Source organism: Rutilus rutilus (genome assembly GCF_951802725.1).
Source record: "Rutilus rutilus genome assembly, chromosome: 1".
NCBI lineage: Eukaryota > Metazoa > Chordata > Actinopteri > Cypriniformes > Leuciscidae > Rutilus > Rutilus rutilus.
Genome location: NC_140209.1, coordinates 53,607,047 through 53,634,894, shown reverse-complemented (window position 1 = coordinate 53,634,894; position 27,848 = coordinate 53,607,047). Strand labels below are relative to the sequence as shown.

The 27,848-nt window shown below is 37.3% G+C and overlaps 3 protein-coding genes across 3 annotated transcripts in view; 2 read left to right on the top strand and 1 right to left on the bottom strand.

The window, feature by feature from the left end:
- aatka (apoptosis-associated tyrosine kinase a) overlaps window positions 1-2,508 on the bottom strand; it is a 57,002-nt gene extending 54,494 nt beyond the window's left edge. Inside the window, exon 1 of the mRNA XM_084417326.1 lies at window positions 1,900-2,508. Coding sequence (XP_084273452.1) covers window positions 1,900-1,981 — 82 coding nt within the window. The 5' untranslated portion in view covers window positions 1,982-2,508. The remainder of the gene's footprint in view (window positions 1-1,899) is intronic.
- Window positions 2,509-6,700: 4,192 nt separating this feature from the next.
- On the top strand, window positions 6,701-11,807 carry mettl26 (methyltransferase like 26). Its single transcript, XM_084419015.1, has 7 exons — window positions 6,701-6,990; window positions 7,070-7,286; window positions 9,123-9,285; window positions 9,375-9,434; window positions 9,531-9,598; window positions 10,539-10,617; window positions 10,927-11,807. The coding sequence occupies exons 1-7, from the start codon at window positions 6,921-6,923 to the stop codon at window positions 10,981-10,983; spliced, it is 714 nt and encodes a 237-aa protein (XP_084275141.1). The 5' UTR covers window positions 6,701-6,920; the 3' UTR covers window positions 10,984-11,807.
- Window positions 11,808-11,911: 104 nt separating this feature from the next.
- Window positions 11,912-21,731, top strand: ankrd40 (ankyrin repeat domain 40). Its single transcript, XM_084418789.1, has 5 exons — window positions 11,912-12,349; window positions 14,494-14,642; window positions 15,820-16,380; window positions 17,000-17,181; window positions 21,004-21,731. Exons 1-5 carry the CDS (start codon window positions 12,216-12,218, stop codon window positions 21,148-21,150), a joined length of 1,173 nt encoding a protein of 390 aa, XP_084274915.1. The 5' UTR covers window positions 11,912-12,215; the 3' UTR covers window positions 21,151-21,731.
- The last annotated feature ends 6,117 nt before the right edge of the window (window positions 21,732-27,848 follow it).

Here is a 27,848-nt window from a genome sequence, read left to right as displayed (position 1 = left end):
ATAGAAATAGTAAGTGAGGAGATGGGGTGGTCGCACGGTATATTTGTGGCAATAGCCAACCATACATTGTATGGGTCAAAATTATAGATTTTTCTTTTATGGCAAAAATCATTAGGATATTATGTAAAGGTCATGGTCCATGAAGATATTTTGTAAATTTCCTACCGTAAATATATAAAACATTTATTTTTGTGAGTGAATGCAGCACAATTGCGAACATAAATTAACAAATGTAAAGGCGATTTTCATGGTTAGATTTTTTTTGCACCCTCCGATTCCAGATTTTCAAATAGTTGTATCTCGGCCAAATATTGTCCTATCATAACAAACCATACATCAATGGAAAGCTTATTTACTCAGCTTTCAGATGTTGTATAAACCTCAATTTCAGAAAATGCATCCATGTGACTGGTTTTGAGGTCCAAGGTCACATATAACAGCGGTAAATCTGCTATATATATACCTCCTGATGCTAACTGAGTTGACTGGATGAGCTCCTCTCATGATAATCAGTTTATTATCTGAACATGCTTCTCCCGAACTTTGTTAATAAAACATCATATATGGAAACTCATATCCTCACTTAGTTCTGATTTACTTTCATTAAACACTCAAGAGAGATTCAGGTAATTCTGTTACGGTTAGTGGAAGTTCCCTCGGAAAACAGGAATGCAAAAAGTGCAATTGAATCAAGCACAGGACTGTGCGCCGGTCAAGGCATCTTTTCAGACTTTTTAATTCCTCGGCCGTGATTGGGAGTGTCCGTCCGTGGCCCTCATATCGCCCAATCTAATTACAGTGTTGCATAATAGCTTGTTACAGCATCCCAATCAGAGAGCCATTCAAACGCTGATCTGCATGCAAAATGCATATCGCAGACAGTGAAAACCGAGAGCGATATAGAAGCAAGCTGACTCCCTCTGCTCCCCAGATTCATTAGTATGCTGCACGTCACTTGGGCCAGGGACACTTTTGGCTTCGTTTACGGCACTACCTATTTCTCTCCTCACCTATGTCACCCTAATTCACACGGCTCTGCTTTTTCTATGGTCTCAGCACACCCGCAGGTGCATCACATGCTGTATACGTCGCATGCAATGAACGGTGTGATCCGACTGCAGACATTCAGCCAAGTTGCCCCACTGCGTTCTGCTCGGCTGGGTCTCTCTCACCGGGCATGCATGCAGAGCGAGCTTTAAGCTGCTTGATTCCTCATTATGTTGAAGCAGACATCACAAAAAAGGGGGGGGGGGGGGGGGGGGTTGCACGTGAATCTCAGTGTCACAGGTCGGCCTTCAACCACAAACCCTCACAGTGTCTGAGACACCACAGGCTGCTGACTTCTCGAGGAAGTAAACAGCCGTGCTCAGATATGTCAAGCACAGACGTTATGCAACGGAACTGCCTTGGGAACACAGGACACACAAGAAGAGGAACACAACAGTTCTGGCTGACGAATGCCAAGTCAGCTCTGTCCGACTGCAAATGTGCAAAACACACTCTCTCCCTGTAGTGCAGAATGCCATGCATGTGCACGTGCAGGTTGCCTTTTGATAAATGCATTATTCACAATAACAAATGTTGTAATACATTTAATCTGCATCACAGTTATATTATTATTAATTAGAAAACAGCTAAAAAGTATTAATTGAAGCAAGAACAAAAATATGAAGCACATTCATATAAACACAATAAATAAATAATGAGTACATATATATATATATATATAGGCCTTTATTATGTATGTTTTACCATGGTAAGCATGGTAAAACATGTATGTGGCAAATTCCTCAAGACAAATTCCTCAAGACAAAATAAAAATCATCGGTAGCATCTATATCAGCGCATTTAATGAATAATAAACGTTTGCGTGTCAGAATGTGTCATGTTTTCACTCACCTGGGTCGAAATGCGAACTGAAGGCAAAACTGGGATTAAATAAAACCGAGGACATGACCACGACAAATACCGACGCTTTCATCCTACTCGTAAAGGCTTCAGATTTACTGCAGGACACAGCGAATGTACAGTAAATAAAGACAAAATCGCTTCATTAAAGAAAAGTAGGTATGACGGTGCTCCGATGCATCATGAACCACAGCGTCATCTCTCTCTCTGCCTCACTTCAGATGCGTCGGATTAAGACACAGATGCGGGGAAACATTTCCGCTCGTCTGTTGTTCTGCGTTTAGCGCGTTTCAGTGTAAACAGCGCGGTGTGTCCTCGTCCATCGGGTTGTTTGCTGAAGGCTCCTCGGGGCAGACCACCTATTAGCGTCGGTTTTTCTCCATGTGCAGGCTATGCACCAAGATTTTGGTGTCTGGCAGTTGTCCAGTATCATTCCTGCAAATGTTTTGCTGTGCCTGCAGCTGTGCCCTTTGGACACGCAGTCTGTAATATTATTTGGAGCTCTGGTCGGTTTATGTCGGTGTGTGTGTGTGATGGAGTGTGTAGAGGAGGATTATTAATGCTGCGGCGGCAGTGACAGACAGGAGAGCGCGAGCGAGCGCCGACATCAAAACTGTGACGGATTTAGGCAAGAAAAAATAAACAGTCGGTGTTCGAAGTCGGAAGTTAAAATATATCGTTTCACATCATCTGTAACATCTATCAGAACATGTTTATTGAATAATAAACGTTTGCGTGTCAGAATGTGTCATAATTCAGCTTTTCTGACGAAATGACTACACAACAACACAAGTCTTCCCTGCTGAAACAGCTTGAACCAGCCTAAACTGGTTTGCTGGTCTTATAGCTGGTTTAAGATGGTCTCCCAGCAGCCCTGACCAACAGAGAGAGACCAAAAAAAAACAGCTAACATACCTCAGCAAAACATTTTAAGAGGGGTTTGTCAGCAGGAAATAACTTTAAGGATGTATTGCCACCATAATGTTTAATAAACATTGGTTGAAAAATAGGTAGCAAGCCCTGTCATTTAGAAAATGCATGACGTACGCTCTGTCATGTTGGCAGAACAAAAATTTAATTATTTATCATTTTATTAAATTTTGTTATAAAGTGCCAGGGCCGCTAGAATGGGGGATAAGTGGACCTTTTGTCCCAAGCCCCAGGCTATGGGGGCCTGGACTGGATAGCCGATGGGGTGGGCCAGGAAATTAGCCATTGTTATAGGCTACAGTTTCTACCGAGGGATAAAAACATGATTTTAAAAAATGCAATTTCTACCGAGGGAGAAAAAATAAGTAACTTTGCAACGTCTAAAGTGGACTATCGAGATAAAGTGTTAACTAAAATAACTACTGTAGTCACCGCCTAATTGGAAATAATGTCAAATGCTGTGTCTTATGAAAATTGGGGTTGATCAATCTGCACAAGCTACAAACTGATGGTCCAACCTTAAGCATGATTACAGTAGTTATTTTCAATTAGAAGGTGGAGGAATTCCAAGTTTTCTGGAATGCAGCATTATGTATCTTGAGAAAGCAAACCATAAGCATTTGCTGAGTTACACATGCTGACACATTTGCTTTATTCAAGTGACTGATCACTCTGGAAAATGACATCCTGACAAATTACAACTGCTGACCAGCCAAAACATGTCCCCAGGATATTTTTTCATACCATATTCTCGTTTGTGAAAGGAAATAACGATACACAGCGAGATTTGTCTTATTAATGGTGTGAACTAATTGTTAGTCGTTGAAAGGTTGAAGGATGTGAAGTACTACAGGTCACACAGTGCCCCCTTCAGGAAACAGAGAGTAAAGCAAGATAAAAACTGGAGGCATACCTATAGTGTATAAGGGCACATTTATTTTTCACCTCGGAGTAGCCTCCTTCCTTCGTAATGTTTCTGTTTTTTACTTCTTTTTTCAGGCACCGACAGAAAGACAGGTAAGCAGACTTTCGATAGAACTTAACAGGGAAAATTCATCATCATTTATTCACCCTGGCTAAATGTCTTAACAGCTGTAAGCAGAGATTGATCTAGATTGTTTACATTGCTCTTTTCTACAGTTCTGCTCATAAGTTTACATACCCCTTGCAGAATATGCAAGATGCTAATAATATATTTTTAATAGAGGGATCATAAAAAATTGCATACTGTCCTGAATAAGCGCTTTTACATAACAGTTATTTAAATGAAATCCACAAGACAAAATATTAACTGAATTTACACAATTGAAGCAATTTAAAAGTTTACATATACTCGGATCTTAAATCTGTGTACTATTGTATAGTTGTATAGTTTTGATGTTTTGATGGTTGTTCATGAGTCCCTTGTTTGTCCTGAAAAATCCTCCAGGTTCCTCACATTCTTTGCTTTTCTAGCATCTTCTGCATATTTGAACCCTTTTCAACTGTGACTGTATGATTTTTAAAAGCCATATGTCACACTTGATAGAGGGACTCATATCAATCATCCAATTCAATTAACTTAATGCATATTCTGCAAGGAGTTAAGGTGCACTTTTTGTTAGGACACATCTGACTAAATCTATCTAAAATTGGCTAAAAAAAAAACCTTACAGACTTATAGTTCCCATCCTAAGTATTTTCTGTGAAATCTGCAGGCTGACTCTGATTATCCGGCAACTAGCGTCGACTGTACAAAAGTCAGCCTTTAAATATTGATATATTTGAGCAAAGTGAGTAAAATAAAATAAAATAAAATAAAATACAGCTTTAATTTGCATAGTATGTTTTCAAAAAAAATAATTCTGAAGCTTTAAATTGATTTTAAATTAACTTTCATTAAAAAAAAAAGTAATAGAATGCTATCAAAGAGAAATAACACTAGCAAAGAATTTTTTTTTTTTTTTTTTTTAAGGTTGTAAAACAAATACTTTCCTAAAAGTACAGTATAAAAGGAAATGTCAAGCATCTTAGGGTGTTGATTTGGAGAAGGAGGGGGTTCATAAACATGGTTGAGAACCATTGCATTATTATTATTATCAATCTTTCTTTTGCAATTGCCAAAGAACTGATTTGTCCGATTAGAATATGCTGCAGGGTGTCTGGCTTTATTGTTGTTTATTGAATTTTTTTACTGATTTTTATTTATTATTTTATTATTATATAGCTATATGTAAAATATTTAATATTGACATTGTCATATAACAGTATAGAGTTGTATTAAATGATTGTTGAACTGTTTATTTATTAATGAATCACAACTCACTGAATAACTGCATGAACTTCCCCCTTTACAAAAATGGAACTCGTCTATTGTTGTCACGGTCATGGTTAGTTTTTTTTTGTATTACAGATATTGTTTGTAATTTTGAATACAATTTAAATTAAAGAAAACAAATGTAAAAATGTAAAAATAACACAGAACTACAATAACGAATGTAAACAACTGCTTGCTTGCCATTCTCGCTCTGTCTGCACAGCGTACGTGAACATGTCTGCATGAACAGGCTGTGCATTGGTATGCAAACACACAAGAAAAATAGATTTATGCCTCGCTTTCATTTCAGCTTTAGTCATTATGTTGTCCACGTTTGTCATTTTTTACTGTGGTAACCAGTGAAAAAAGTATACTTTATTGTATTTGAAATATATTCCCTTTTCAATAGTACATTGCAAACATACTAATAAAATGTTTTACTATCTTTAAATATATTAAAAGTATATTTGCATCACTCTTTTACCTATTTTCACAATACAACTTTTAACACTTTAAAATAATTGTAGCCTACTATAGTATATTTTTAAAGAATATATTTTCTAAAAAATAAACGAAGTGAAAATTCTGTTTCTTTTTTAAAAGTGTATTTATTTGCACTTTACTTAAATATATATATTTTAGGTATATTTTTTAACTGTGTACTGAAAATGATCATTGTAACAATGCATTGAAAGTATACTTTCAAAATACATTATAGTATACAATAGTATACAGTACAAAGTATAGCTAAGTAATATTTGTTTATTAATGTGCATTTTTTATTGAAAACATGTGCAATTTGTAGTATTTGGAATAAGCCTTAGGTATTACTGAGCATATACTTTTTACTCAAATATAGTACACTTATGGTATATTGCTTGTATGTTTTGAAGACACTCGTAATCAATTTGTAATGTACTTGTAACACAAATAAAGTACACTTTAATATCACTAATCAAGCATGTACAGTAATTAGTCCCTACACAGGTATATAAAGTAGCCTATAGTAAGTACACAAAAGTACTCTAAATACACTTAAAGTTATGCTTTACTACAATTTAATTAGGCTACAACTAAAATATACTCAGTACAAAATTAGTTGTTCCAAAATAGCACACTTCAGTAGGCTACTGAATTATTCTAAGTATGTTTTATTTATTTTTCACCAGGGAACAAGTAGGAAAACAGGCCAGATCCACGAAATAAGAGAAAAGAAACCCTTGCAAGCCATTAATGAACAGGTGGGACTGATGAAACTGTATTCATGTCTCAACTCAAAATATCTACTTTATATCCTACTTCTGACTAGATTTCTCTTGTTTTTGCTGCTATTAGTTTTATTTGTGCATGTATTTGTGTTGTTATGCTTATATTTGATTATCAATTTAATCCGTCCTCGGCTGACTATCAGTTTCTAACAAGTATTCAGAGCGATTCTAAACTTCTGAACAGTGTATAACGATTGAAAGAAAATGATATCTTATTTTAATACAAATAAAATACATATAATCACTGGTCGTGATTACAGACTAATGAATGTGCGCCACTTTTTAAAAGAAAGAGGAAGTTGACGCGCGTTGCATTGTGGGATGTGACATCCAATACACTGCGTTCTAAATCGAATTACAGTGTTGAACGTGCTTTAATAACAACTACTACGGAGTGAATAGAGAACAATTAATAAAAAGATCTATCTAAATTATTTTCGCAGCCTCGCAATTTTCCTCCGTTATGAAATGCAGCACCTCGTCATGTGACCTGATGTGAGAAGCCGTCATTTAGATGCATGAATCTGTTCTGGACATTTGCTCAGTTTAGGAACGGCTTTGGATCTTCGAACTTTGGAGCTTATAAAGGTCTTGTTAGATTCTGACTGACATTGCCTTGTTTAGTTGCGGTTATTTTTACGTAGCTCCCTTCTGCTCTTGGTTCCAGGAACTTGTCGTTGGATGTGTAAAATGCTGAATGCTGCAGCAGCCGACAGAAACAAGGAGCCGATCCTTGCTGTATTAAAAAGCAGAGTGACATCAGACAGGCATCTGATGGCTTTGGAAATCTCTTCTGGCACTGGACAGCATGTCATTCACTTTGCCAAAGCATTTCCGAATATTACATGGCAGCCGTCTGAATTCGAAGCACAGTCAATATCGAGGTGAATATGCGCAACATCAAACTTCATCTTGAATTCTCGGCTTTCTATGTAGACATGAACAGCTCTGCAAATATAAATCTCTTATTAAAAGATTATCTGCTGCAGAAACGCATTGATTGATTGATACCTATTCAGGTTATGAAATCGTAAAACATGTACTAATTCATGAAGAGGTCGTTGAAATAGTTAATAATATAATAATATGTTCTTTATTTTTTCGTTTACTGAGTACAGGTGCAGAGATCTATGACTAGATGGCGCTGTTTAGTCACTTTTAGAAACGTGTTCTCTAGTGAAAGCTTATTTTGAATGCTTAAAGCATTTTAGTTTTTATTTATGAATGAAATAAGAATAAGTCAAAATGCACGATATTACTTAATAATGAATGAATGAGGCATTTATATAGCACATATAGGTGCCACACACCAGCTATAAGTGGAGAGGAGAGAGAGTAATAGAGCCAGTTCAATGGAAGTGGATTATTAGGAGGCCATGATTGGCAAGGGCCAATGGATGGAATTTTGCCAGGACACCGGGGTTACCCTACTCTTTTACAAGTGCCATGGGACCAAAGAGAGTCAGGACCTTAATAGTTTCTTTCAAAGTACACATTCTTGTCAGTGCACGCTATTCCAAAGAACAAAAACTTTGTATGCTAATCTAATCTTTCACCTGCAGTCAATTGCTTCGATCCCCTCCGAAGCTACTTAAATTAAAGTTTTGGCTGCGCGCGTTTTTCCGACAATTTTCTATTGAAAATTGTCCCATCCTAGATGTATATGACTCTCTTCTTTCAGACGAATACAATCGGAGTTAAATACAAAAATATCCTGGCTCTTCCAAGTTTTATAATGAGAGTGAATAGAGCCTGAGATTTTGAAGCAAAAAAAAAAGCACATCCATCCATTATTGAAGAATCCATACGGCTCCATAAAGGCCTTCTGAAGCGATGTGTTGCGTTTTTGTCAGAAAAATGTCCATACTTATAACTTGATAAAGTATAATCTCTGGCTTCCGGTAACCGCCGTCCGTGTTTTCAGGAGAGAGTCGAGCTCCGGCGTATGACGTAGGTATAGCGTAAGCTCCGGTGAGAAGTGACGAAGATCCGTATGGATTACTTTTATGATGGATGGATGCGCTTTTTTTTTTTTGCCCTTAAAAAAATGGTACCATTCACTCCCATTATAAAGCTTGGAAGAGCCAGAATATTTTTGAATATAACTCAGATTATGTTTGGCTGAAATAAGATAGTCATATACACCTTGGATGGCTTGAGGATGAGTAAATGATGGGATAATTTTCATTTTTGGGTGAATTATCCCTTTAATGCCACTTTAATAACAAATACGACAAATTTTTAAAACAAGTGTTACCTTTGGGAAAAGGACATGCATGTGTTGTTTCAGGATCGACTAGAAAGAAGACCTCCACAATCCACTGCAACTTTCAATTCAATTTTTAAATATCTGTTCTTCTCTAATTTGCTCAGTAACAAGCCAAGAAAAAAGAAAGGAGTATAGTGCAGTGATAAACACTTGTGACAGAGCTGTGTTAGTTCAAAGTTCACTCTTGATTATTCTTTAGATTAGGCTTCATTCCATAAAATGTTTCCTGCTACTCAATACCAATATGTACCCCCGGTTTCACAGACAAGGCTTAAGTCTTAAGTCTAATACATGTTTGAGATACATATCTACATAACTTGAAATATTTTGTCCTAGTAATATTTGTTTTTTTCTAAGGCACGTTTATAAAATCTACTTAAATGTCCTAATTGAACTAAACTTAATCCTGGCTTAATCTAATCCCTGTCTGTTTTTTTTTTTTTTTTTGCAGCATTGAAGCATATAGACAGTATCATAGGCTGCAGAATGTAAAGCCACCCATCTATCTTGATGTGTCTCAGAGTTGGGAGACCTGGGGTGGATTTCAACCTGAGTCATGTGATCTCGTCGTGAACATCAACATGATGCACATCTCACCTCTGGCCTGCACAATGGTATCATCGCTTGCTTGCTTATATTTCTCTTTCTCTGTATTAGTTGAATGTCTGCATATAAAATCATCTAATATTCTTTCGCTTTTTAGGGTTTGTTTAGTGCTGTTGGAAAAATACTGAAGCGCCAAGGATTGCTTCTGACTTACGGGGTATTTGTTGCATAATAAGCTCAAGCACCTTGAATTATTATGCATTTGGTTACATTTATTGGCTTCTAACGTCTTGCATCTGATATTGTTTTGCAGCCTTATGCTTTCAAAGGATCGATTACTCCTCAGAGCAATGTTGACTTTGACCAGAGCTTGAGATACAGGTTAGTGATAAAGGAAATCACTGGCAAACGAGCAACATCTGCATTGCTGCAAAGTGGTGTGGACCCTCGATAAAGTTTATTTCACTGGTGTGAAAAGAAATGCTTGCAGATATAAAAACTTATAATCAGTGTTGAGGAAATGTAATTTTAAAAGTAATGCATTCAATATTGCGTTACTCCCTAAAAAGTAATTAATTGCTGTACTTTTTATGGAAACCTTTTCTCACATGGGCTGGGCTTGCTTGTTTTTTTTTAGTAACAAAAAAAGTTATATTTTTATGCAAATGTAAAGGCCCTTTCACACTAAAAGTGAAATGAATAAGCCTCAGGCTGAAGGAAATGCAAATTCACGCCTGTACAGTAGAGCAGCTCAAACAAACATGTCAGCTGTGCTGCCATTCTGAATCACTGAAGAATTGGAAAAACAAAACAAAAAGAAACACAAATGTGATGTTTATCTAAAGTCATTTTTGATTGAATCGGATCATCTAAGGTCAGCAGCAAAGACAATGCCTAATAAAATTAGATTAAATACATAAAGTACATTTTGTGCAATTTAACGTATTTACTTATTGCAGGATTATTACATAATCTGAGTTTGCATTTCACGTTTTTTTTTAATGAATTTTTAGGAATACTGAATCTGTTTTTGTGCAAGTGAGATGAATAAATATATGCTCACATACAGTCTAGATCTTCACACAACGCCTCTGCACTTACTCACGATTTCTGTTACTGGGACAAACTCGTTTAATTTTGTTAGATTTTTCAGAAAACAACACTTACTATCTAATAGACCTAACAGTCATGTTGCTTCTCGAGTAAATGCATCTTGATTTAAGAATGTTTTGATATTTGTACTGGAATACAAGACAAAAACAATTATTACACTGCAAAAGTTGATCATGTCATATTTTGCTGTACCAATGTTGTTTTACAGAAATCCAGAGTGGGGTCTAAGAGATGTATCATTTCTGAAAAAGCTAGGCCAAGAAAATGGACTACGATTGGAGGAAATTGTAAGAGTGTTTATTACCTAAATGAATTGCTTAATGCATCTGGTGTAGTGCAATGCGAGTGCATGCTTGATGATCATTTAGTTTAAGATGCAATGCCAATTTCTGTTCATTACAATTCTTGCTGTAAAGGTTTTTCTTAGAAGCTATGATCTATTTTTTGACCATGATCCACTGCAAATTAATCTGTCATGCCTTATTCACATCTTTCTTTCTTGCTTTTAAATATGATTGGCTTGATAATGTGATGATTCACCACCTTGGGACATTGGTAGGCTTGTAAATGCATCTGTTTTTGTTTTGATTTCCTAGGTTGATATGCCCGCCAACAACCAGTGCTTACTGTTTCTCAAGGACAGTGTGGTTTGATTTAATTCAGTTTCATCGCACTGCATTATGTGTGGACTCAGCAGTGTTCAAAGATACTGAATAATACAAAGGCTTTGCTGAAATTTGTCATCACTATCTTTTTGACAAAGATGTGTTTTTTTGCAGGATGTATTAATGTGGGGTTTTCCCCCCCAAACTTTTTACAAATATGTTTAAAATGATGTGTACTCAGATGAAATGAAACATAACATAATACAACATACTTCATTCCAGAATGATTTTCACTACACGGATGCCCGAGAAAGTAAAATTTAAAGTGCCTGAGGTTTTATTGCAGGACATGATCATAGTTACTCTGAATTTCTTAGGACATTGTCATTGGTTATCTGGATTATAGGTGTTGTTATTTTATATGCAGTGTTGTTATTTACCACCATATTATAGCCTATTACAAAAAAAAAAAATAGCCATGCTAACCATAGTAACTGCTTAGTGTGTGTGTGTGCGCGTGTGTGTGTGAGAGAGTGTGTGAAATCCAGCTCAACCAAACCGCCATGCTTCAAAAGCAAGCTAATCTAAATCTATAAAAATGTATATCTTGAATGCTTTGCTTTGAATGTGCATTTATGCCAAATGCATAAATGTATGCATTATTTTAATCAAATTGGTGGGTAATATAAATTTACCAGTATACATGGTGAATATTTTTACGCTTGTAGTAAAGTAAAGGTGTGAACTCTCACATTTCAAGGCAGAATATTTGTTTGAATTTTCATGAAACACTAATACATTATACAGTTAATTGCTGCTCTTCTTTTATGCGATTGAAGATCCTTGATCAATAAAGAATATCTATCTGTTAATGTGCACTGAGTCCGTTTATTGACTATAGATTTTTGTCTTCCTCAGACTCTTGTTTTTGTTTTTGGAATGGTTCACTGGCGACTGTAAGTCGGAACCAAAGATCATGATCTGAACGTGTTACACCGAAAATTGCCCCCAACATGGGAGGTGCAGCGGATATGAGTGGATCGCAGTAGTCGGCAAAAGATTATTTGAACACAACCCGATTTATTATACTGTATCGTTTTAATCTGATTTCATTCTTGAGACTTCAAACACACTCCTTCCGCTTCTCTGTCGAAAATCATCCGGAACAGGCAACAGTTTAAGCCACGGCGGAGCAAGTTGAGTGTCTATTTTTGTCCCCTGCCTCAAAAGCACAGTGTGTCAGTTCGTATGAAGCTTTTATTTCCATAAAGACTTGAATAATGTCAACGACATCGCTGGATAAAGAGCTGCAGGAGCGTCTGAGAGAGGCCAGTGCCATCGGAGACATCGATGAGGTGAAGACTTTAGTGGAGAGCGGAGTCAACGTCAACTCTCAGAATGAGATCAACGGATGGTGCGTATATAAACACTGATCCGACTCAGGCTAAACCACTTATTTTATTTATTACTAGTGTACAGTTATATTAACCTTTCCTTCGAGTGCAATTCACCTTTATTCTTAAGATAAGAGAGCTCCTGGCCACAATTGATACCTGACACGTTAGAGGAGGGGCCAGGAATTTAAGTTGAATTTAAAATAATAATAATAATAATGATGATGATGTTCACAGATGAATCATTTATAACCACTGCAATTTTCTATAAAAAACAAACAAACAATCATGACTTGTCCATTCATGGTAACTTTAATATTTTAGAAAAGGAGTCAAATATGATCATATTTGGGGGTCCATGGTATCTTAAAGATTGATCTAGGACACCAGTGTCAGATTTATGGGATACCTTTACCTTATACAGGCTTTTCACACTTGAGATTGTGAAAAATGCAGTATGTCATGTTAAAATACTTTCAGTTTAGCATGCATGTAAGACATTTCCTTGTAAAGTGCAAACACTGGGGGGTATTCTAGACAGCAGGTTATTTTTCTCGAATTATATTTTTTCTTATTTTATTCTCGTATCGTAGATGTGCATTCAAAAGGTTATTGAATGAAAATGGGACATTTTCTGTATAATGTAATAATGTATCTTCTGGGTTGACTGATCTTACCGAGAGGTTCAGAGCATACAAATTGGTCAATTTGATTGAGAGTTAGTGATTAACTGGCGAACAGCCGATCACACAGAACATGGAGAGAGTCAGTTTGATTCCCTTCTAGCGAGATAGCCGGCATAATTCACTTCTCCGTTGAACACGAGATGGTTATGAAAAATATCATACATTCAAATGCCTTCACATGTCAGGAATAAACACTGCTGCTTCAGCGAAAGGTTGAGAAGGCAACTATTGATTATTTCAATGCAACATAATTTAAATAATAATCTATATATGTTCAAACAAGAAAACACGTAAGATTAATCAGTTTAAAAGCTTTATTTAAGCATGTATTTATATATTTGTATTAATTTTAATGCAAAGTTTAATATTAATTACCAATGTAATAATTGTGTAAGTATATTATATGAATTATACATCATTTTAATCCATAATAAAAAAGTAATTAGCAGCAAAAGAAAGGTAAAATGTCTCTAAAATTGTCCCTGAAAATGCAAATTTTTGAAAACCGTACCGTTAACGTCTCCTTGTAAACCACAAAAACGTGACTTAGTGAAAACGGTGATGTCATGCGCATGCGTATTACATGTTCAGTCTATAGGCGCGTTGTGTTTCTTTACAAAGTGACGAATAATACAGCGTTTTTAGTCGGTTTCACGGATCCGTGAGAACAGGGATCGCTTTGAAAGCGCTGTCGTCTGTACGCGAAACTTTTAAAAAACACAAAAGAAAAACGTCCTTTTTTTTTAGTACATACTACATCATTGTCATGTAAACATACCCATAATCTGATGTAATATGGAGTGAGAGATACAGGGATTGTGGCTTTAATGCATCACTTTCCTCACAGCTGATTGGTCCAGTTTGGGTTTGCGATCTCTAACCCAGAATCAAACCTGCTCCGGAGCAGGTTAGCCGTGTAGCGCAAGTTACCATCGCGGTGAACACCGCTAAATACCAACCCGCCTTCTTGAGCCCGAAAAGCCAGAGTTTGCTCAAACTAATCTCAAACTTACCTGGGTAGCAAACAACTGAAAATGCCTTCATGCAACAGGACACTGATTGTTTTACATTTTATGTCATTTAATGTTGCTTAAATGTATATAACGTTGCTTAACTCTGGTTTAAAAGTGGCCATAACAGGGTTTAAAACGCATTAACCCTGGGTCATGATGTAATGCGAAAAGCTCTATATAACATGTAGAAAATATAATGGTTTCTGATTGCTATATAGAGATAGCCCTAACCTTTCAAGTCATGTAGCTTGGCAGCATTCCTGAAATGCTTCATAAGAGAGCTTGTCTTTAGGAGCATGTGAAGCTCTCTGTTTTCTCACTGCTGATATTTGTTGATCAACTGACTTTAGGTGTTAGATTTGTTCTGACGTTCATGCCAGGCCTTAGTAATGCATTAAAACTCATTTGACTGATTCACTGTGGAAAGTCATGTTTAAGATAATCTGGTGTGTCCTCTTCATCCAGGACATGTTTGCATTGGGCCTGTAAAAGAAACCACAAACAGATAGTGGCCTATCTGTTGAACGCCGGAGCCGATAAAGACATTCTTACAGCGAAAGAGGAGTTAGCTGTTCAGCTCACTTCTAAACCTGAAATCAGAAGACTGCTGGGAGGTATGCTTTTTAGAAGGAAAAAAGGACATGATGCACTACATGCTCAGATACTCTCAAAGCCGTCATACAAAGACATTTAGACATTTCATTCTAGACATTTACAGTTTAGATTATCTAGCGAAGTGTTTTGTTGACTAGAATATGAACACCAGAATATAACGGCGTGTGGATAACGTTGCAGCATGTATAAATACAAATCATGTATTCCATGTAAATAATGATTGAAATGCAAAAGTCATTTTAATTTGTGAGTTCATAAAAGATAATTAATATTAATTCATATATATATTTGCATTAAAGTTAATTATATAAATTATAATTTTTATTATTATTAATTTTTAATAATTGAATAAATTTAAAAAAAAATATAAATTATTTTAAAGAAAAATTAGGTAATTAAATAAAAGGTTTTAATAAACTTTTTTTTGTTCAAGGTGCATAATATTTCAGTGCCACATTAGTTGTTGACTAATATTACATTTTTGTTATTATTATTATTTATAAGTAATATTATGTATCTGTTAATATTGGATCATTGATTTAGCTAATTTCCCCTATTTCTACATTTAGATTACCTTTACCTTATGTATGTATGTATGTATATATATATATATATATATATATATACACACACACACAGTAGTCAACATTTGAAGTGGATCAAAAATGATCACCAAAGTTGTCCTAAGATATAAACATATACATTATATTAAAAACAATTGTTTTATTTTTTAATTATTTAAAATATAGAATATAGAGTGTCTAATTTCTTTTTTGCAACTCCTAAAAACACTAAAATACATATTAAAATAGAAAATCTTCCTTCTACTACTGTTTTTACTTTTTTTGAAAGCTTGCTTAAATTAATTTAATCTTTAAAAACACTAATAATTTAATAACATCATTAAATGTAATCTTTAGCAAATCTCAAAAAGAATAAATTTTTTTCATCCAGTACATTCACTTATTACAACTAGTTTTGATTGTTTTATTTCAGTTTATTTCGGCAATTTGTCGATCAACGGCCATTACAGTATAATTTAATTATTAATTTATTGTAATAATTTATCATTTTTGTTCTTTTTTCTTGAAAATATTAACATGAAAACAGAAAACCTTCTGTGTAAAGTCATAATGCCCTTACGCCTTCACATTCATGTTTATCGTCCTTCTCCAGTGGAAGAGGAAGACATGCCCGAGGTGAAGGAACCAGAGCTGCCAATCATTCCAAACTATCTTTCCAACCCGCCCTTCCTGTACAGCAAGATAGATAAAGATAACCTGAGCATAGCACAGCAAAACGGCACCAACAGTCACCCAGAGCCCCTGGAGTCAGAACCAGCGACCCTGTCGCCGACGCAAGAGCAGCAGCTCCCGCCTCAGCATCAGCAGCCCAAGAGCCTTTACACAGACAGCCAGAGCCCGCAGGAGTTACCCTACGTCCCCATGGTGGAGCAGAACGGCGTGGTCAACGGCGGCCTGCCAATGGAGCTCTCCTCAGAGACTCATCACACCAACCACTGCGAGTTTACACACGCTCATCCTATCGCACAGAACGGCCCAGTGTGTCCCACGCTGCCTTCTCCCGGCGGAAGCAGCAGCCAGACGCAGGTTCCCAACGCCACGGTCACCCGGCAGCCGTCCATCCCGCAGCAGATCAACTGCTCCCAGCTCGGTGGCTCCATGCCGGCCTTCCAGCCCTTCTTTTTCACCAGCACTTTTCCAGTTAACGTTCAAGGTACAGTGTGGGTTTGCTAAAAAGCTTGTTGGTCTGTGAACCGTGCCCTGTCATGTGACTAAACACAGCTCCGCTTTCACCTCCACATAAAAAAGTGCTGCAGATAGAGTCACTGAAAGGTGAGGTTGCTAGTTAGCAAGAAAGCAGATTTACAGTGTAATATACACTGTAAATAATGAAAGAAAATTTCATTCTAATAATAATAGAGATTATTATTATTATCTGCTGCATTTGAGTTAATGCAATATTTCTGTTTTTACTGTATTTTTGATCAAATAAATGCAGCCTTGGTGAACAAGAGACTCTTTCAAAAACATTTAAAAATATTACAGACCCCAAACTTTTGAACAGTATCTATATACAAGTACATCTGAATTTATTTGTTTGCATCTATTTTACTGTAAATCTTGGCTGCTCGGTCATACACTTAAATCTAAGGGATTTTAGCAGACGTTCTTATACATATTGGCTTGATGCGCTCATTCCAACATGACTTGAAGGCAGCAGATCTCCACAAACAGGTTTGCACACGCTTTCTTTAAATGCACGTGCACCAAACAGACTGGTTTGAGGAATTCACAAAGATGCCTCGAGTCACAATCGTGCTGTCTCTTCCCAGAGCTCGTCCTGAAGGTCCGCATCCAGAACACCAATGTCAGAGAGAACGACTTCATCGAGGTGGAGCTGGACAGGCAGGAGCTGACGTATCGCGCCCTCCTCCGCGTCTGCTGCCGCGAGTTAGACATCAGCGCAGAGCACGTGGAGAAGATCCGCAAGCTGCCCAACACTATGCTCAGAAAGGTGAGGCCTGAGCCTATTAACAGCTTAGTCAACTCACCCAGATCTGATGTATGTGGTCCTCACAGCCGACTGCCTTCTAAGGCAGTATCCTAACAGGGATGGAACTTCATAAATGACCTACATAAGCAGTAGATGACAAAATAAAAGCTTGATGGGTTAAAGCTGCAGTCCGTAACTTTTTTTGCGTTAAAAATGATCCAAAAGCAATTTTTGAGCAAGTACATAACCAGCCAGTGTTCAAAACTATCTGCTTGCCTTAGCTCGATTCAAAACGGTAAGCTTGTAATGTGTTTAATTCCAGTGGTACTGGTAGCCTGGAAATCCAGACCTAAATCTGAAAGATTAATGGTCTGGCATCGACTAAATGAAAATCGGCCAGCTCGAGGGGCGGCACCAAGCATGCATTTGAAAATCTCACTGCACGCAATTGGATAATACCACAACCAATCACAACAAGCCCCATACGCTTAGCTACCAGCGGAGCTAAATGGTAGATTAGACTCTTGCCGTATCCGGTCGGCAAAACAGCAAAAACGCCCTTCTTGCAAGGCACAACCCACATAAAGTGGATAATTCTGTGAATAACTGCAATTGCAGATTTCAAACAGAGATGGCGACAAAGAGGAAAAACTACGGACTGCAGCTTAAAGTCTACGTGAACCGGAAGTTGCAAACGACTTTTCTCCAGTGTTGTGACGCATTTCCCAGTGAAACGGAATATTGAACAGAGGGCAGGGTTTTACTCTAGCGCTCCTCCTCTCCATCTCTGCTCATAACAGACTAACGGTTTGAGGGGAGTGGTTAAGCGTTTCCCAACCCAAGCCGTCAAACCTACATCATCAGAGAAGGAACGCCATTCCAGACCGGAAGTAACTTTTCAGACTTTGATTAAAGATTACGACGGCAAACAATTTTTTTCTGTGTATTAACTTGCACGGATAAATTTTTCACCACAAGACTAGTAGTAATATGCGCTAACAAAGGAAATAGGGTCAATTTTGATTTCAGTTGGACTTTAAATGTATAAATATTAAGAAATTAAAACATAATCACAACATTTCTGGCCAAATTGTGCAGCCCTACAAACAAGCACTGCAAATCTGGAGATTTAAAGGGATACTTCACCTCTGGAAAGATGAATGTGTATTTAAATTGGGTAATTTATGTAGTAGAAATGTGAAATTATTTTTGAATTTGGAGCCTTCTAGAATGAGAAAAGCCAGAAGATGTTTTTTTGGCTCATGTGAATGAAAGACAACAACTCCCAGAATGCACTTGCTTCGCTGCCCTAGGAGGCCACTCCCAAGCCACGCCTACCGGTTAGACAGCAGTTAAACAACAAAGCTGAGGTACTAGTGAATCTCCGTGACAAAAACTCCGTCTGCTCTGGTTTTTTGAGATAGCACAAAATGTCTGGGATTCGGCTTTTGCGTTCTATGGTCGCCATTCATCATGTTTACTGTGGCGAGCAGGACGAGGCTAGGGCCGCGGGAGAACGACGCGAGGCCGGTGGCGTGATTACTGATGCAGACGCACCGGTCTCTATCTCTCACGGGGGAGCGAGTATTTCCTTAGCAATGGTAAAACGCACATCAACCAATCACTTGTTTAGCATTCATGTAAACACTACGTTCAGATTCACCGATCGAAATTAATTCAGTTAGATTGAAACAAAAGGTGTGCATGTAAACAATGAATGGCGACCGCAGAAAGCAAAAGCTGAATCCCGGAAATTTTGGACGATCTCGATGGCCGGACATGTCCGGGAAAAAGAGGATGTGTGGTAACCCCTACCACTCAGCTTTCTCCACAGAATAAGAACCCGTTAGCTTAGCTTCCAAATAAAAGATTGCTGACACTGTTTGTACATTCAGTGAGAGTGAGTGAGTGAGATCCCACCCACTATGGGCGGGTTGAAAACATGCGGGACGAGCTCCTACTACTGGCTGTAGTTTCTAGCCTCTGGCCAAAAAATCCTCAGATGACGCAAAATGACGATTTTTGCGTCATCGGAGGATTTTTTCCAGACAAAAAATACATAAATCTCTCATCTCAGGGGGATATGAGGGAGGAAAGCATGGTAATTCGAAAATACTACAGGTTTTCTACTGATACAAAGCTTAATACTGAATCCTGAAGTATCCCTTTAAATCGCAAGATTCTTCCCCCCCAAATCGCACAGCACTAAACTTTAAAGGGGTCATGACGAAGTTGAAGTTTCGATGAAGTTTTTTGCGCAAAAACAAATATATATGTGGAAAACCGATTATTTTCAACCCTCTGTCTATTTCAACCATCTATTTTTAAGGGGCGGCTCCTTTAAAATAGCAGAAAATAGAGTTAAGAGCATTGTTAGGCATTGAAAACATAGTTTCCTACACGTTTGAGAGTTTTGCTAGTCGTGTTGTTGTTTGATTGAATACAAAGACAAATCTTCCCATGCAAATGCATATTTCTAGCTATTGGTGAAGGAATGATGTTTTGGATCTGTTCCTCTTGGTTTAGTTCGCTTGAAGGGCTATCATGATGCTTCGTAAAAGTGACATTCTGTTTGGTTGAGGAAAATCCTCTCCTGTTTAAGCTTGTCTAAATCTACAGACAAAGTTTGTTGAGATGGTAAATCCAAACAGTGCTTTTTAACATTGAGTAGTAGAGGCAGTTCTAGCTTCAAAAAGAGTGGCCAACATGATAATAATGGCTGAAATTGGACAAGCAAACGCGAAACGCCCTTGTGCTTTTGGCCGTGTTGTGCATTTTATTATATCCAACTGAAGACGCCATTGGAGTTTAGTTCTTAAGGCCTGTTGACACCAAGAACGATAACTATATTAGTATAGTTCTTATATTTTGGTACACGATATCCTTAAAAGACGAGAGGAGTTGGGAGAATCCGTCACTCTGATTAGAGAGTCGTCGTCTTTTGAAGACAAATTTTATTCACACTTTCGAATGAATCAATAATAGTTTGTTGCATTTACACGTCTTTTACCAGCAGATGTCCTCAGCATGCTACGTTCTGAGCGCATCTAAACAGTGAATCTAGCTAGTCTAGTATAATCTATCTAATCTAACAGTGAGTCAATAGTGGCATAAAAACAATGCCTAGTCAACACCTGTTTATATATATATATATATATATATATATATATAAATACACACACACACAACACCTTTTTCACTGCAACTTTAAAGGGAGCAATACAATGTTGTCGAAACTAGCGCTGGATACCTGAGGTAATTTTGTTACACTATTTGCTAGCCTACATAATGATCTCATTGTTAATACTTCTCACCATTTATTCCAGCCGATTGCTTGATCAATTTTTTTAACGCATCCTTGAAAAGAGGGTTTGACTTGTCAAACAGTGTTGGATTTTTCTGTACCTCGGCGATTAACTTCTCCACAATGTCGTCTGCATTTTAAATGCCCTTTAGCCTGATTGGCTGTCAGTGTTTTATCGTTCGACAGCTGGAAAAAAAAATCATTCTAAAAGTGATCCCAACGATATCATTCCTCATATCTTTATCGTTATAGTTGTGGTGTGAACTCTGCTTTTCTTTAATATGGAGAACGATTTTTAGAACTATATATATATATCGTTATCTTTATAGTTACCGTCCTTGGTGTGAACGGGCCTTTAGTGTTTATGCCAGACAGCGATGGGTACAAAAGTTTTCTTCAGTGCATTGAGCTGGACAACCCTACTGCATCATGGGAATGCCTCTGCTGCCATATCGAATGGCTTCAGCTCTCATTCGCGACACTACTTCCAGATCATTCAACGCTACATCTGTCTAAATGTGTATATGTTCCTTTGGCAGGATAAAGATGTGGCACGGCTACAGGATTTCCAGGAGCTGGAGGTGGTGCTGGAGAAAACCGAAGGCTTGTCGCTGTTCTCTGGAGGACAGGGAGGTCTGACCGACAGGCCCTGCTACAACATGAAGGCCTCCAGGCTCACCTACTAGCTTCACATTAGAGACTCTCACGGTTTACCTGCTTCCTGAAATCCCAAACACATTTTGGATCCCAAAATATGCTCATGCTTTGGGTTGGTAACCAGATATAACATGTTAGCCTTATTCCTCCTCTCCTTCATTAACAGATGTATCCTTAGTGCCTCCTCTTCCATTGTAACCATAGATAGCTTGTTATACGGGCTTTGACTTGCTCCGGGGTGGATGGGTTTTTTGCATCGCTTCAGTTTGAATATTTAAATCCATCCAGGCCATGATTGGACTTCGGGAAATATTAAAACGCACCACTTTTGCATACTGTCGGGCCTTGGAGTGTGTTCAGATCTGTCTTACTGCCTTGCCTTCATATCGGGTCACTGTGTGAGAGTAGGCACATTTCATCGTACATCCAACAAATATACAGTGTCCTATCTCAAATTCAGTCCAACATTCTGGTGAATCAGTTTATAAAACTTACGTTTAGTGTCTTTAATGCTTGCGTTGATTGAAGGAAGCCACGCTGAATTCACATCAATGCTTCTAATTCAATAAATATTTTGTTTGCCAGAAAACTCTCTGTGCACTTTACCAAAGCCTTGCCATTATTGGGGAAGCGTCCTTTTTATTTAACCCTTGAGAACTTCAGTGCTGTCTTTTGAATGCTGTTCTGTCAGCCACTGTAAGCCAAAACACTCGTCCTGTAAACTAGCATGGACTGTTTGGAGTAGAGAGGCCTCATGGTCTTGTATGAAGACAAAATATCTTTTAATTCTCTTGAACTTAATAATGTAGCAAAAAAAAATCTTTGTTTTTTTCCCCTAGGATGAGCTTAATTGGAAAAGAATAATAGGATATTTAATCACAGAACATACTTTTGAGTTTTACCATGCTTCATTCTCACATATTTGAGAAGCAGGACCTGTATTTAAGAAATAGCGGTTATAGTCGTGCCATTTTACTAAACACTTTGCTGCATTGTTGATTATGTTGAGCATAGAAATACTTTTTTTTTTTTTTGCAGTTTGGATAACCCATTTGTGGGGAATTCTTGAGGTTAGGTTTAGGAGCGATGCATAAACACTACATTGTTGTAAATTAGTTTTTTGACTCGATAGAGATTGTGTTACTGTGGGAAGAATTTCTAAAGATTTGTCTTACGAATTGTTTGTAGTTTTCTCTGAGAGTTTGACTGTCTAACCAAGCATATGATCATTAAACATTTAACAATATGCTACTATTGTTCAGACGTAATATTAGCCCCTTGAAAAGACATTGTTAAATTATTGAAATTAAAGTTTTTTTTAAAAAATGTGCAATTGTTTTAGTATTATATATAATACTAGAATCTGACGATTAAAAGAAGTATTATACACTTCAGTTGAAATAAAACAATCTCATTTTCTTTTCTTTCATATGTTCTCAAGTAACTTAAAGACAACTGGGAAACAATTTCCAGAAATTCCTTTGCTTTTTTTTATGTGTGTGTGATTAACATGATAGACAATTTACAGAATCTATTAATCTATTCTAGAATAATGCTATTTTTTTAAATATACTATTGTTCATTGTGAATTCATAATACATTATCATTACACAATGTATTGTTAACTGATTGAACCTTATTGTTCATTTTTACTGAATTTAACATAGATAGATATTTTGACAGAAAGATAGATGGCTAGATAGGTCGACAGAACGATAGATAGACAGAGCGATCAACAGATAGATAGATGGCTATATCGACATAATGATAGAAGATAGATAGACAGAGCGATAGAAAGATTGACAGATAGATGGCTATATCGACAGAAAGATGGATGGCTATATCGACAGAACTATAGATAGATAGATATTTTGACAGAAAGATAGATGCTAGATAGGTCGACAGAATGATAGATAGAGCGATAGAAAGATCGACAGAATGATAGATAGATAGATAGATGGCTATATCGACAGAACTATAGACAGATAGATAGATAGATAGATAGATAGATATTTTGACAGAAAGAGATGCTAGATAGGTCGACAGAATGATAGATAGATAGATAGATATTTTGACAGAAAGAGATGCTAGATAGGTCGACAGAATGATAGATAGATAGATAGATAGATAGATAGATAGATAGATAGATAGATAGATAGATAGATAGATAGATAGATAGATAGATAGATGGCTATATCGACAGAACTATAGACAGATAGATAGATAGATGGATAGATAGATGGATAGATAGATAGATAGATAGATAGATAGATAGATAGATAGATAGATAGATAGATAGATAGATAGATAGATAGATAGATAGATAGATAGATAGATAGATAGATAGATAGATAGATAGATAGATGGATGGATAGATGGATAGATGGATAGATGGAAAGTAAATGCAAGTGAACAGATCTTTCTTTGGGTAAAACAAAAATGTAGTGCAACATGCCATTGCTAAAGTTCACCAATAGAGGACAGGCTCAGTCTTGAAGAAAGAGACTCCAGACAGCAGGAAGGAAGTGTTTCCACTCATTTGTTAAACTCAGTGGAGCTCCACACCGCATAGCAGAGTTACTGCACCACACTGCACAATGCAACATTTACAGTTCTAAACATCAGAGTTGCAGAAGAATATTTAGCTTTCACTAAAAGCTTGAAATTCTGAGGCCAATATTGTGGAGAGAAGGGGGAATTGCAGTGAATAAAACCTTGTTACATTTGCATTTTATTTAAACGTCTGATTTACATTGTAAATATAAAATTGGTGACGGGTGTATTGATGATTTTTGATCAAATGTATTATGCAGAAACCCTCTGTTTATTCAAACTTGTGAATTTCTTTCACATCGGAGTCGGGCTCACCAACTGCCCTTTGACCTCTTTCGCTCAATTGCACATTTTAAGGGAAACGGAGCCCCGCCCCGTTCAGCACTATAGATCGCATGAGCGTGCAGGCATCTTACCCAAGACAACAGGAAATTACACTAGAATCCTTGTATTTGTGCAAGAACTAATGATCCAATGCAAGCTATACTTTGTAACTGAGAAAAGCATAATACATTAGCATTCGTATTAAGTTGTGTGCTGTAGAAAGATCCTGAAGCTGTTGTGTTCTCAGCTTGGTTTCCCATCTGAACTTTAAAACAGTTGCGCCATCTTTTCATGTTCTCGTAGCAGATCACATCTCTCACCCCTCACGGTGAAACTAGCATGAGATCTCTGTCCGTTTTCAGTAAACAACAGTGTGTCCGTCTGAAGACCAGACATCTTGCTGCACCTGGCAAACGGATCATTCTGCACCGCTGCTCCGCTGATCCGGCAACAACCGTCCCGTATTAACCTCAACTACTAGCCAATACAAGAGAAAGTGACAAACTGTTCAAAGATTTAGCAGATCAGCTTTAAGTATGTGTGTGTTCACTGGCCAGTTTATTAGGTACAGCTTGCTAGTACCGGGTTGGACCTCCTTTTGCCTTCAGAACTGCCTTAATTATTCATGGCATAGATTCAACATTGTGCTGGAAACATTCCTCAGGGATTTTGGTCCATATTGTCATGTGGCATCACACAGTTGCTGCAGATTTATCGTCTGCTCATCCATCATACGAATCTCCCATTCCTTCACATCCCAAAGCTGCTCTATTGGACTGAGATCTGGAGACTGTGGAGGCCATTGAGTTTAGTGAACTCACTGTCATGTTCAAGAAACCAGTTTAAGATGATTTGTGCTTTGTGACATGGAGAGTTATCCTGCTGGAAGTGGCCATCAGAAGATGATACACTGTGGTCATAAAGGGATGGACGTGGTCAGCAACAATACTCAGGTAGGCTGTGGCGTTTAAATGATGCTCAATTGGTACTAAAGGCCAAAAGTGTGCCAAGAAAATGTCTAACACACCATTACACCAGCAGCAGCCTGAACCACTAATACAAGGCAGGACGGATCCATGGCATGCTTTCATGTTGTTTACGCCAAATTCTGATCCTACCATCTGAATGTCTCAGCAGAAATCCAGACTCATCAGACCAGGCAGCATTTTTCCAATCTTCTATTGTCCATTTTTGACTGACTGGAATGTTACGTGGTGTGTGTCTTCTGCTTCTGTAGCTCATCTGCTTCAAGGTTTGACGTGTTGTGCGTTCAGAGATGCTCTTCTGCAGATCTCTGTTGTAGCAAGTGCTTATTTGTGTCATTGTTGCCTTTCTATCAGCTCGAACCAGTCTGGCCATTCTCCTCTGACTTCTGGCATCAACAAGGCATTTTCGCCCACAGAACTGCCGCTCAGTGGATGCTTTTTTGGACTATCCTCTGTAGAGATGGTTGTGAGTGAAAATCCCAGTAGATGAACAGTTTCTGAAACACTCAGACCAGCCCGTCTCGCACCAACAACCATGCCACGTTCAAAGTCACTTAAATCACCTTTCTTCCCCATTCTGATGCTCAGTATGAACTTCAGCAGATCATCTGCGTCCGAAATCGCATACTTCCCTACTATATAGTAGACGAAAAACAGTGTGTGACAAAAGCAGTATGTCCAAATTCACAGTACTGATAAAAGAGTAGGCATAAAAGACCTGTGCATATGATACTATATAGAACATACTTTTTAAGCAGCCCTGAAGTAATTACTCAAATTCAAAATAAGTACCTACTCAAGAGAGTATGCGATTTCGGACGCAGCCACTGTCTACATGCCTAAATGCATTGAGTTGCCGCCATGATGTGATTGGCTGATTAGATATTTGTGTTAACGAGCAGTTGAACACATGCACCTAATACAGTGGCATGTGAGTGTGTGGTACCATATATAATATTTAAGAAATGTATAAAAAATTTATTTCTTATTGACTAAAGAATATATATATAAAAAAAAAAATGTGGATGTGGCAAAGGTGGATATTTTGCCCTAAACACAATAAGTCTGAGGAAAATTGTGTAAAATGAAAACACATCTCATGTGTCCTCCAGATGTTGCGCCACACATTCTGCCGCTCTTGCATAAGAACAACCTGCTGTGTTGAGAATAGTGACAGGTCACCCTGCCGCGTGCGTGTGGAGGCGACTGAACGTTTCAAGCAGAGCTTAGCTGAGAGTTGGTGGCTCTTTTGTGTGCCAGTCAGACGATATAATGAGCTTATGAGAGGTAATAACACGTGCATTGTTTTTTATGACCCTTCCCTCGGGTGGGCAGCCCATGGCACACAGACAGTGTGAATACCTTTCAGAAAGCTCATAAGTTCACACAATAGATTCATCTGAAGTAGAAGCCCCGTTAAATCACTGCTCTGTTGCAGTGTATTGATTTACTGCAGGTGGTACATGTTTCCGTGACTTAAAATGGAGACAGCTGCTCATTTCTGTCATGTAGTGTGTACTCAAAATCTTGTGAAATCATTATACTTTTTTACAAAAGCTTGCTTTCTCAAAAAAATAAAACATTGAAATGGAATTAAAGTGATTTAAAGTCCAGGTCAGTTAGGTTAAACTAGCAAACCGTAGGAAGATCGCTTCATGTTCTGAACACAGAGTTTCTATTAAATGCAAGTCTCCCATAATGTTGTTCCTGTGTAAGGCGGACATTTTGGGTTTTTCCACTCAGAGCTCATAGACTACTTTAACGTTGTCTTATATTTTTAATCATTTAATTTCTTTAATCATTTTGAACTATTTAAGTATCTGCTATGTTGATGGGCTACAAATTGAACGACTAAAATATGGGAAAAACCATTGTATGAAAGTTTCATATGAAGTCTGGTGACAGCATTGGTTGTATGTTTGAACCACATGACCTCCACCCTGTACCCTCACAGCTGGAGGTAACTTTCCCATGTCTGCTAGAGTCGGATGAGAGACACAAATGAACTTTTGGGTGAATATGTTCCTGGCTGCAGTTTTTCTATTGGTAGGCTATTATTTTATTGTGTCAAATGCGTTTTAATCGTTCATTTACATGACAACAGCAGTTTGCAAACTTCTGAAAACAGGATTCAAAGTGCAAGTTTTTGAAAACGACCTCATTATAGTCTGTGTGTAAACTAAGAAGAAAAAAAAAAAAACATGAATTTGTGAAAATGGTGAGGTCGTGCTCATGTGCATGTAGTGTTTCTTTACAAAGTAATATCGCCACCTACTGGCCTGGCATGAATAATACAGTGCTTTTAGTTGATTTCTCAGATCTATGTCCAGATCGCTTTGACAATATTGTCGCCTGTGTGCAAAAAACGCAAAGGAAAAATGTTTCCCTTTTTAGTACATCTTTGTCATGTAGCCTAAACGTACCCTTAGTAAATAATGTGTGTATGAAATCATTGTGAGACTGATTCTTTATGTATGTTTAAATTATTATACTACCAAATACACTGCCTTTCAGAAGTTTGGGGTCAGTAAGAATTTTTTTTTTTTTTTTTAAGTAGGCTAAATGATTTTATTCAGCATTAAATTGATCAAAATGGACAGTAAAGACATGAAATGTTACAAAAGATTTATATTTCAATTGCATTTTAATTAATTAAATAAATTATGTTCTTTTGAACTTTTTAAAGAATGAGAAAAAGAAAATTAAACATTAAAGAAAGTATTTTCAACATTGATAATAATGAGAAATGTTTCTTGAGCATCAAATCATATTAGAATGATTTCTGACGGATCATGTGACACTGAAGACCGGAGTAATGATGATGAAAGTTCAGCATTGACATAAATTACATTTAATTTTCATAT

Coding starts and splice junctions, on each gene's coding strand:
- mettl26 (XM_084419015.1), top strand. CDS start 6,921: ATGAATCTGTTCTGGACATTTGCTCAGTTTAGGAACGGCTTTGGATCT. Junction 9,286..9,374: donor CACCTCTGGCCTGCACAATG/GTATCATCGCTT, acceptor TTCGCTTTTTAG/GGTTTGTTTAGTGCTGTTGG. Junction 10,618..10,926: donor GACTACGATTGGAGGAAATT/GTAAGAGTGTTT, acceptor TTGATTTCCTAG/GTTGATATGCCCGCCAACAA.
- ankrd40 (XM_084418789.1), top strand. CDS start 12,216: ATGTCAACGACATCGCTGGATAAAGAGCTGCAGGAGCGTCTGAGAGAG. Junction 14,643..15,819: donor AATCAGAAGACTGCTGGGAG/GTATGCTTTTTA, acceptor GTCCTTCTCCAG/TGGAAGAGGAAGACATGCCC. Junction 17,182..21,003: donor CCAACACTATGCTCAGAAAG/GTGAGGCCTGAG, acceptor TTCCTTTGGCAG/GATAAAGATGTGGCACGGCT.